General features: G+C 35.8%; 1 protein-coding gene across 8 annotated transcripts in view; it reads right to left on the minus strand.

The window, feature by feature from the left end:
• LOC129247577 (uncharacterized) overlaps nucleotides 1–12194 on the minus strand; it is a 34554-nt gene that overhangs the window by 11084 nt on the left and 11276 nt on the right. For all 8 annotated transcript variants that reach the window (XM_054886755.1, XM_054886754.1, XM_054886753.1 and 5 more), the window contains exon 2: nucleotides 704–1233. In XM_054886755.1, the coding sequence (XP_054742730.1) occupies nucleotides 704–1010 (307 nt within the window). In that variant the 5' untranslated portion in view covers nucleotides 1011–1233. The remainder of the gene's footprint in view (nucleotides 1–703; nucleotides 1234–12194) is intronic.

The following is a 12194-nucleotide window of genomic DNA, read 5'->3' on the forward strand; positions in this document are numbered from 1 at the left end:
CACAATCGAAAAGATTTGGTTTAAGCCTATGTGTAATCATGGATATTTATTTTTTTGCGCATATTTTTCTCCATTTGCAGCGTTTCTCACCGTAACGTTCCTATTTCGACTCGAATGCTATGTTTGGGATATTTTAAGGTAGTCAGATTGTTAGTATAAAATTTCTCTTTAAAAATCACCAAAAACATTAAGTTCGGTAGACCCAAATCCGGAGATTCCTCCTGAAATTTTGCACAACTTCTTCAATCCGATTTTTTCTATTCATGGATATTTGGATTTTCGGCAACACTCGCCCACCCAGAAGCTTAAGTATTTTTAATGGAGCGACTCTGCCCAGCATGTTTTTGGCAAACAGCTGCAGATCCTTGTTCGAAAAAAAATGTAGGCTACGACCGAAAGTGATATTATTTTGGTGTGTCCTGAATTGGTTAAAAAAAAATAGTTGATGATGAGAATTGTCAAATTTATTAATAATTCAATTGACAAGATTGGAGTGGCGCAGCCTGTACATACGAGTATACCTACATATATACATATGACTACGATATTTTACTGCAGCAAATTGCGCGTGATGTTTAGATACTTTTGCTAAATTCAATTCTATAAAAAAAAATTTTAGAAATAAAAATTTATTCGGACCCCATTGTTTTTTTTTTTTCAAGAATTAAAAAAAAAAAATGCATTAACATTTTAATATTCTTACCTCTTTTTGGCTTGTAGCCGTAGAGTTCCAGCACAGGTATGCCGTCTTCCATAAAACGTTGCACCTGCTGCCACTTTTCCCCATCGACCCCATCGCCTCTGGGACGTTCATTGAAGACTGATTTAACATCTGGTATAACTTTGTTTTCGATATATTTGATATTTTTTAATGATGGATCCAATTGTGCGCTGGTGCTAACGTCGGCTGCATCAGCAGGCGCCGCAGTAGCATGACTAAAAGTGGCGGCACAGAGCAGCGCCATCGAAGCGAATACCGACATCGGACACTTTTGGGGTTTTTTGCCCATTTTGTGCGGCGATTTTCTTCACTCACTCACTTCAGAAAATATCGTTATTTTATGTGCGTGTGTGTATTTGTATTTCAACTTTTTTTTTGTAAAATAACTCTTTGCTATGGTTGCTGGTTTTGTGCAGTTATTTTCTTGTTATGGCACTACGATTTTGTTCATTATTGCGCAGGCGTTGCAGGTGCTGATTTGAAATTGCGCGCGCTTATATTGCGTTACATTGCTAAAGTCATTGTGAATTCAACAAAAAAAAAAAAAAAAAAACAAAAACAAAACACATTTTAAACTGATTAGATTTGTTGACTACAGCGTAGAATACATTATATATGAGCGGTTCCATGTCAAGTGATCCAAGTATTTTGAACAATGTTGTAAATTTCTCTGAAAATCGTTTTATTTCTTGGCTTGAGTAAAATATGAAGGGAAACGAAAAAATTTGGAAAACAAAAATTTTGAGATTTACTTAACGTATACTATACGTCGTATAGTATTAACATATATATTGTACATTTTTAAAATTTTAGAGTTTTTAAAGTGAAAGTAGTAATATATAAAAGTACTAATATTTAACATTAAAAACAAATGTTTTTTTAATTTTTAAATTAAAAATTAATTTAATTTATATAAAGAAAACACTTAAAATTTTCTTTTTTGGAATAAATGAAATTTTTGTTCAAAAAAAAATAATTTTTAATTCTTATTTTAATTAATTTCAATTAATTAATTTAAATTTTGTTTTATCAATTAAAAAAATAAAATTGAAACAATTTTTTAAGATAGAATATACTTAAACATTTTTTTTTGGGAATAAATTAAATTTTTTGATTTCATTTTTTTCCTGTCATTCTCGAAACTTACAAATTTCGCATTTTAACACTTATACAAGGTGGCACAAAATTAATCATCCAGTTATCTTTTTTGTATCATCCGCCGTAGCCGAGTGAGTTGGTGCGTGACTATCATTCAGTAGTAGGTTCGAATCTCGGTGAAACACCAAAATGAAGAAAAAGTTTTTTCTAATAGCGGTCGCCCTTCGGCAGGCAATGGCAAGCCTCCGAGTGTATTTCTGCCATGAAAGAGCTCCTCATAAAAAAATATCTGCCGTTCGGAATCGGCTTAAAACTGTAGGTCCCTCCATTTGTGGAACAACTCGGCCAAACACCCAAAAGAGTTGTACATTTTGTACTAAATAAAAAAATAATTATTTTGAGCCTTTACGCGCCCCACTACATTTCACTGATAGCTAGGCGGTGATAAAATCCCTTACAAAGCAATCGAAAACCTTCAAGGTAGCTATGAAATCCCGCACATGGCTGAGTCATTTCACCTAATGGCAACATGGGCTCCTGGCCATTGTGATATTGAGGATAACTGCAGAGCCGATGAACTACTGAGACTCGGCACTAAATTGACAGATGAGTACACAAAAATATTTAAGGCGTACAGTGAATAAAAGGTGGCGTAATGAAACCACATGCACAATCCCTCGACAATTGTGGGCCACTATCAACGCTCAACGTACAGAATCTCTGCTAAGCCGAAATAAGCACAGCCTTAGCGCACTAATTTCAGTTATAACGGGGTAATGCTAACTAGGCAGATTTGTCTAGAGGATGGGCGTGCAAACACATGACTTCTGTAGAAGTTGTCTAACTGAGGAAGAGAAAAAGATGATCTCCTATGTCATTCTATGTCACTGTCCTACTCTATTCTGACGTAGATTTACCATTTCAGGTAGACAATTTTTTAATGAGTTGGAAGAGCTCAGTACTGTGGAAATTAGATAACTTCAACATGTTTTACAAAGTACACACTGGTTTTAGGAGATATAAGCACAAGTTCCCCACGCCGAATCGTAATGGGCTACGAGCCTGAGTATGTCCCAGAGTGGGCAACCGCTTCAACCTAACCTAATCTTATGCGACCCATATCTTGAGTGTTTGAGTATTGCAGCTGCATGGTTCATAAGTGTCAAATACGATTGACATACGACGATATTTGCAAAAATTATAAATCTTCCGATGAGGGAATTAATTTTGCGCTATTTAATAAAGGGTTTTCTTATAAGAGGACCTATTTTGATATACAAAGAAAATGCTATTTTTTAATATAAATAATCGGATGTTTATTTCATTATAATATAAAGAGGTAGGTATGCCGTTAATAGTGGAAAATAACATCAGGCAAATGACCACCACGAATTTTTTTCATGAAATTTTTCATAACCGAATTGCGAAGTGACTGCCCTATGTCCTCGATAGCCTCACGAATTCCATCTTTGAGGTCTTGAATCGACCCTGTGCTGTTGGCGTAGACCTTTTCTTTCACGTGGCCCCAAAGAAAAAAGTCACAAGGTGTTAAATCACAAGATCTCGGTGGCTACTTGTGATCAACTCTTCGAGAGATAACACGGCCCGGCAACTTTTCCCGTAAAAGATAAACCGTTGCTTGTGTGACACGTAGCACCGTCTTGTTGAAAATAAACGTTGTCGAGATCAATAACACCCAATTCCGGGCATAAAAAATAAAAAATTATCTCTCGATAGCGCAATCCATGCATTCATAACACCTGTTATTGGAAAACCCTTTATGTAAATTTAGCACATTTTTTTGGAGTCTACCACAATTTTTAAGGCTTACCTACCACTGAAAAAAAAGTTTTGCACTCGGCACACTGAAGCAGAAATACGGTACTTTTCACTAAAAAAACCAAAACTTTTCTTTTTATACTCAAGTCAAAAAACAAACCAATTTCCAAAAAAAATGTCGACAATGTCCAAAATACTTGGTTCACTTGATATGGAATCGCTCAATGTATTATATGTACCCTAAGTACCAAATCTGATTAAGTATTAATTGGTTGCCGGTACGCGGTTATGAACCCAAAAACGTATATTTTGTTCAAATCACTGATAGTAATGATCGCATCCAGTAGATATTTCGCATTACGTTTGTGTAGTGGCACGCGACTCAAAATAATCACAACACAAATATTTACTACAGAATAGCTCACGAATTGTTTGCCCTCTTTGGTTGTGGCGCATGTGGGTCTCCGTTAGACGCCAACTGGCTTATTTCGCAATTATTTTGTTAATTTTTTCTATTTTATTTTTTCAACGAAGTTTTTCGAATGCTTTGCCATTGCAAATTAAATTTTCAACATTAACTTTGTTGCCAATTTGGATATGGCTTTTTGTGGCGTTTGTTGCCAACATTTCATAGGAGTATGTAGAAAAAACATAACATGAACATATGAAGGTGTGTACGTATGTATTATAAATATTTTCATTTTTCTAAGATTATGTTTTTATACATAACTACAAGTATTACAATGCTTGCACTACCCAACAGTATTTTTTAACGAGAAAATGGTTCTTATTTCTTACTGAATATCAGTAGAGGCGTAGTAACAATATCTAAATATATTTTCATTTTCTCATTCGTTTATAGAGCTGGCGCTAAAAGATAATTATCTAATAGCCGGTGTTCGAGAAGGTATATGTTAAAAGGGGCTAAACGCGTAGTAATCACTTCCACAGTAAAAAGCTAGTAAACAGAAAGCGAATAGCCAGAGGAAAAATTCTTAACAATTCAGGTAGAATTGCAATAGGAAAACTGATATGAAATGCAGTTCGGTACTCCTCTCTAATTGTTTTGCGAATAAAACAAATAATTATATATTTAATCTCAACCATTAATTTTCATAACACACAAACTAAAAATATCAGTTTTTTCAGTGTTTTATTAAATATTGTATTATTATATTATTATCGGCATGCAAGAAAATCATTTGTTTATTTTAGAACTATTCCTTAAGTATTTGCAAAGAATTTTGTTTATATACTCTAAAAAAAATCGGCTGCCATATTATCTGTCAAAAATTTTTATAAAGGAAGAGTATTCCGTATTAGCCTGTCTGTCGATCTTTGTCTTTTGACTATATGTCAGAAGAAGATAGAAGATGCAAAATTGCTCTTAACAAACCGCAACCAGGCAAGGGTGAATGTGTACATACAAAAAGCCTTAATTACTAGTAGAATATATAAGGGCATAGCCTGTTCAAGAGGTCTGGATTATTTTAAAAAATATCACTTAGAATCAAGCATGTGGATAATAAAGGATAGAGTTGACATGGTAATTTTAAATAACAACAGATTTGCCACAGAAAATAAAACTTGCTCAACGTGTGATTCAGGCGAGCTTGAAAATATAGCATATTTTCTGACGCGCTGCCCAAGAGAATATAAAAAAGTCTTTTACGGAAATTAATGACTCGCAACTGATTAAGATTCTCAATGGAAGAAATGATCATTGGGATACACTTTTGCGTTTTATTAAATGTGCCTTAGATACAGAGATTACTTAATAAAAGAGTTTAAGTGGTTTTAAAACCCGGAAAACGGATAATTGTTTTGCAAGAAAAATAAATCGACAGACGGTTCATGCCATTGTCGTTTAATTATTATAAATATTTTTTTCTTCTTATATTTACTTTTGTTTGCAACTACTACTGCCACTACTTATGAAAGAGGACGTCTCCCAGACCGACTAAAAAGCTCTAAAATTTGAGTTCTATACACATCGAACCGTCATAATGCTCGTAAGTGTGTGTAGTCTATCTATGCCAAATAACATCTCAACCTACTATTTAAATTCGAAAATGTTGGGCCGAAATCGTATACAAGGTCTCGCAGTTTTTTTAAATCATCTAGTTTTAACCCACACCATGGCACACGCTATGTTCACTTCTCGCCCGACCTTCTGAATTCGTCTCAAATCACTATTGAAGGAGAACGGTCGCTAAACCGGTCCTGAATTGGCCCAAAAAAATGAACTGCGATCATAAAACAATTCTCAATCACGTTCATTCCTTGGGATTTACCGAAAAAATTGGAAGCTTGGGTGCCACAAGAGCTCAATGAATTAGAAACAGAGGAAGTCGCCTTCAGCATCTCGCCCGCCATCGAGCAACACGCGGTCATAAATAAAGTTTTTTGTAGCGAATCGTCACGGGAGATGAGAAATCGTGCCTATACATCAATATGAAGCCAGGAGTTAAGCCGGATCTTCATCCAAAGAAGATCATGATAAGTGTTTGGTGGGACTGGGAGTGCATGGTGTACTGGGAAATGTTCGAAAAGAATGTTACGGCCAACAAAAAGCTCTACATTGCCCAGCAACACCACGTGAATGTGGCTATTCGACTAAAAAGACCTAATCGACATGGTCAAATCATACTTTTTCACGACAACGCCGCACTTTGTACCGACCGATTACCATCTTTTGATATCATTATTGTTTTTTGTTTAAATAGAAGTCTTCGGTAGAAACGCTATCAACTTATTCCCCAACCCCACCTGGGCGGCTCAATGGATTTAATAATTTTGTGATCGCTTCTTGCGGTACATTTTTGAAACCTTGCGATATAAATAAATATTGCTATATATGTAATAATATATACACTCCCAAACACAAGACGAGATCCCACTAGCTTCAAAGTAATTGTTATTTGGGGTACATTCGCTATCAGAATGCTTTTTCTTTCTGCAATATATTGGCACTCTGATGTCGGAGAATGTACTTTGTGTGCTCTGGCAATATAAGTGTAGAAGTATTACATTTTTGTATCTAACGAACTAGTCAGACTTTGCAACAGAGTTATACCAGTTAATTAACTAGTTCATATTCGACAAAACAGCAGATGATTGGTTTCATCAACACTTACATTCGTCTAATTGTCCTTTCGTGCATCCTTAACGTGTGAGGAATTTTCATTTTTAATAAGAGAAGATTATTTGCTTCTCACAAACATCTAATTGGTTATTTTGGTCTAATAGACTCACTGGTCCCATTCTATTTACTCTCTAACCAGTATGAAGCCTTACAGCAAATATCAGTATATACGTATGGTAGAGTACAAACATAAAAACATGCATACATACATACATAAACGTATATGCTTGTTTATTACGTAAGACTTGTCGTCGTCGCATTCGAATGGTATTTGAACGGTATTGTTATGTCAATCACGTACATAATAATTACAGCGAATTTGCGAAAAATGCAAGTGCTCATTAAAACATTTAATCGCTTAGATATCAAGCAACTCAAATATCCAGGTAGTAAGAGGAGTAGATTGAAAATTATAACAGCTTGTTTGGAATTAGACAAAACCAATATACAAGAAATATTTTCCATTATACGTAGAAAGCTTCAGTAGTTGTAAAAATTAAATTACTTCAGTGAAACTAAATCACTTCACCATATTTTGATGAAAGTCTTTGCGTAACAAGCGAACAGAGATTTTGTCTTTTGCGGAAATATAAACCTCAGAATAAACTGCTTTATACTAATACACCTCAAAGGTTCGCATTACAGTTATCGCAATTTTAAATAAGACGACTTAAAACCAATTGAACTAATGGCGTCGGCATTGCACTGGCACTATGATTGGTATTTGATTTCATTAATTTTCAAATCACGATCAAACGATACCAAAAGCCATGTGATTACGAACTTTGGTTGCAAAAGGTATTTTTGACAAGTGAGCGGCTCCATATCAAATTATCCAAGAATTTTGAACATTGCCGTCAATTATTCTAAAAACTGGTTTATTTGTGCACTTGAGTACAATAAATAAGTAAGTAAAGCGAAAAAAAATTGAAAAATACATTTGCAAGCGGGCTTTATATACGAGTACGTGTGCTGGTACTTCGTTAGAGTGGCGTTTTTCATTAAATTGCTGTACGTATTTGCATATAACTCGAAAAGTTAAAGGAATACCATTATGAAATATGACGGGATTACTGAGGAGAGAAGAAGCAGAAAAGCTATTATAGATTTACCATCTAAATTGCAGAAGCTGTAAGAACCTTTCAGAGAAGGAGAGTGTGGAGCACTTTCTCTGTAAATGCCCGGGTTTGGCAGCCAAACGATTAAGAAAGTCACTGGGTGCTACTTTCTTCGACAGCCTGGGGCAGTGCGCTCACCTAAATCCCATCAAGCTGCTCCATTACATCAAAAGCTCTGGTTGGCTGTAGTTATCTGCCCGTTGAAGGCCTCACAATGGTATCAAAACGGCGCTTTAGTGCTACTTGGGGGTGCCAGTCTGGTACTTCAACCATTTCATCTACCTGCCTACCTCTCTACTATGTATAGTGTAAGGTACTATAAAAGCGATAAGAAATAAATCTGACATAGGTGCTATTCAAATAAGATGAAAAATATATTCTCTTCAAAAAATATTTTTTTTTTCCGAACTATTTTTTTTAAATATGTTTTATTCTAAAAAATTCTATATTTTTTTTAACAAAACCGATAGTATTTTACTTAAAACAATAATCAAATTATAAAATATTTCTGGAAACTATTTTTCAGTTTACTTCTTTTTATACTCAAACCTCTAAGTAAGCCAATTTTTATCACGCCAATTGGATCATTTGATATGGAATCGCTCGAGTACAATATTTTTCGATAATGTAAGAATAATAATACATTTACCAGGCCTAATCTATACAAGGTTAATCTATATTACATCGATAAAACTATTACATTTACATCGATTTTATACAACAAATTCGTATTTTCAAATTTCAGCTAAAAAAAGAATAGGGAAAGAAAATACAATAGGTCCCCCCTAAATAGAAAATACTTTCCCTTTGATATCAGACACCAATAAATGTATTTCTGAAATGAAAAAGTTCCTCATAACAACTATGTATTTGGCAATCGCCGGGGGCATAAAATTGCGAGTTCTGCTCATTTGTTGGACAATATCAATAAACACACCATAAATTGAAGTTGAAGTTCAGCCAAACCCCTAACACAGAAGATTGGTGCAAAGAAAGAAGATTGGCGCGTAAACCATTGAAAGGTGCTTAGGTGAAGACTGCCATTTTTGCTGTTCTCACAAATGAAGGACTTACAGTTTCATGTGGCCTCTGAACGGTCATAGGAGTAAAATTTTTATGAGAAACGTTTTCAGCTGCATGCCTCAGCTTCTCCGCGGAATACGGACATATGTACCTTTTACATTTTGCACCTTTGTAATACTTGTGTAAATGAGCGCATACTGAAAAATGAACTCAAAGTCAAGTCTTACTATATCCAAAAGGCGCATGATCTCACACCAAAGCAGTAACAAATCAGACTTGAGAGAGTGAAGGAGTTGCTTCGCTTGGCCGAAAGCGGTCAATTTCCGAACATTGTGTTTTCTGACGAGAAAATTTTACAAATCGAGCAGGTCGTAAACTCCCAAAGCGATAGGGTTTATTTGACCGACCGTTCATACGAGACTTTGAGTCATGGATTGGCCACTAGGAGGCAGAACCTGCCACAGGTAATGGTTTGGGCAACTGTACCCGCACTCCAATCGTTTTCATCGAGCCTGGCGTCAAGGTAAATGCGAAATGTTATCGGAAAAGTATTCTGGGGATGCTTTGAAGCCGTGGACAGACAAATATTTAAGTGGAAGCCCATGTATGTTTCAACAGGATTCGGCATCGTTCCGAACTTCATAACGTTCACACACTTCATAACGTTCAAATTCACTAGACGCGAATCCAATAGATTATGCTCTTTGGGCCATTTCGGAAAGCAAGGTCCGAACTAAAAGATTCACCAGTGTCAAAGTGCTGAAAAAAGTCATTGTCCGCGAGTGGGCCAGAATACCTGCAAGTCAGCCGCGGTGGCTTAAAGCACATCTACCCGACTAGAAAATTTGGTAAGGCGGTGATTAGGTGCAAATAAGGAAGACCGCATTCCAAATTTGCACCTCATAAGGCAGCCAAACTAGGCCCAAGCCCCGAAAGTTATCGCCTCACATCTGCCTCATTAGGCGCAGGTTCGAAAAACCGAACTTCGGTAATACTCCGGATGCCTTTCTACAAATCAGTTAGGGATTCCAATTTATGCCTAAGTGAGACACTGCCACAGATTTTCGTGATCACAACCAAATTTGGCATTGTTCTGGCATGCCAATCTTTGCCTTGCCTAACGTGGGCCTGGTAAGGTAATACTAACTGATTCTTTGGCATGCCTCACTGTAATTCTAGTCGGGTATGACATCGCATCAGGAAACGAGTCTTGCATCTATGCATATGAGCCAGCAACTAAACAGCAATCGACAGTATGAGTGCCCCAAAACGAGCTGAATGTAATAACAGTTGTTCGCTTAAGAAGCATCAGAAAGCAATTGGTCGCCGGTTTATCTGATAATCTGATCAGTGCTCACCTATACCACTAGAGAAACCTAAAAAAGTCTATTCCGAGTGGTACACAACCACTTATTTGCCAGAAGTTTTCCGATAATTAAGGAAAACTAAGCACAGAAGACAAATCTTGGAATTAATGGGTCATCTCCCTTACAGGCCTGACTCCCGATTATCAAAAATAAAATGCGAGGTTAACATTTTTTAATGCCTGTTGAAACTGTTGAAGTCTTGAAACAGCTCGTTTTGGAAGTATTCACTTCTGAGTAGCAACAGTGCGTTAAAAATTGGTTCTAGCGAAAGCGGCATTGAAGTGACTTCAAAGAAGAATATTTTCATCATTATTTTACTATTATTGGGCGTAAAATAAAGTGGATTTCTTCGTACGCAAAATAAAGTTGATCTTCGTAAGAATTTGCGCGGGTAGGAATTGAAATGTGCTCTGCCAAATTCATAAGAAGAAGGATAATCTAGCATTTTATATGGAACTCTATGGAACGATTTGTGTGCAATATTACAGCAAATCGTCAATGAATTGATTGGACTTCGTCGGTACGACTATCGTTCTGGTGAATTATCTGGTCGATTTATGCAATGATCGATTATGCATCCTATGCTACATACACGCGAGTATAACCATACTTTGTAGGATCCTCCGCTTAGAGAACAATCAGAAAACACACACTCCAAATATTGGAGGAGCAGCTCTACCAAACAGTTAACAAAGGATGTACGGCCCAATGCAGAAAAAATAACAATTTGCATTGTTGACCATTTGTCTGTGCACTGGCTAGACAAAACCCCAGCACACACACATAATTAGCAGTTGAAGTCAAGAAAGATACGCAAAAAACTTAAAAACTACAAAAACATGGAGCAAAATGCAAGCGAGGCAAATAAAATAGAATAGTAAATGAAATAAAAGCAAAACACTTTAAAAGATAAACAGATAAACAAATACACACAGCGTACAAAGCTGGATTAGAAAATGTGGGGTGAGGGCGGACGCCACTGAGACGAATGTAAAGCAGTGCAGAATGGTTGAGCGTCCACTTAAATTTGATCGCACACAAGGCTGTTTGGGGGCAGTTAGGCCAGCGCAACGCAGGTCATGTCGGCGATTTGATGATGAATGTGTTTTTATCCACATGCACACATGCACACACTCGAGTACATACATGAACATATGTTTGAAGCTGTTTGTGTTGAATTCAGTTAGATTTCTACATAGGTAGCGTAGATTGACTGACATGTGCGACGATGTTTGTAGTTGTAGGCAAATATCCATTCGTATGCCCAGTGGCGGCCAAAATAATAGCACCGGCTGAGTATTGCAAAGTTTTGACTATTTTGTATTTTTCTCAACTGATTTTATTACAATATTTTTAAAAAAGTATAGTTATAGTAGATAAAGACTATATAGCTCTCAGCCTTAAATTTTAAGGAAGATTTAAAAAATGTTTTTGTTAGAATATAAAAATAAAAATCATATATAAAAATAGAATTTGTCATCCAAACTTCAAACTTTTTGGACAGAACTTTTTAAAAACTTAATTTTTCCTAAAAATTCTGGGCAAGCAGTTCTGTAGCGCACTCAAAACGTTGAATATGTGTTAATTTTTGATAATTATTTTGCAGACGGCGTTAAGCAATTTCTTCTATATAACGAATACTCTAAGTTTTTATATGGAAGAAAGCGCAAAACATCGTAAAAAAAAGATTTGTTTAAATTAATTGGAATTTTCAGCCATTTTAAACTTGCATAATTTCATCAGATGCAAATGCACCATACAACTGCATATCTAGAATTTTTCTAAAAATTTTAAATTCGGATACAGCTTGAAATTTTGGGTTATTTGCTTTTTTTGTGGTATGAACTTAAGTGGATGAAAAATTGTGTTAAGTTCTGACAGCAGATTTGTCATGTAAATTTTGCAAATCCTTCAACCCTTATATGTTTTTTGGCGCATTACAA

Source organism: Anastrepha obliqua, chromosome 5 (assembly GCF_027943255.1).
Source record: "Anastrepha obliqua isolate idAnaObli1 chromosome 5, idAnaObli1_1.0, whole genome shotgun sequence".
Lineage (NCBI taxonomy): Eukaryota > Metazoa > Arthropoda > Insecta > Diptera > Tephritidae > Anastrepha > Anastrepha obliqua.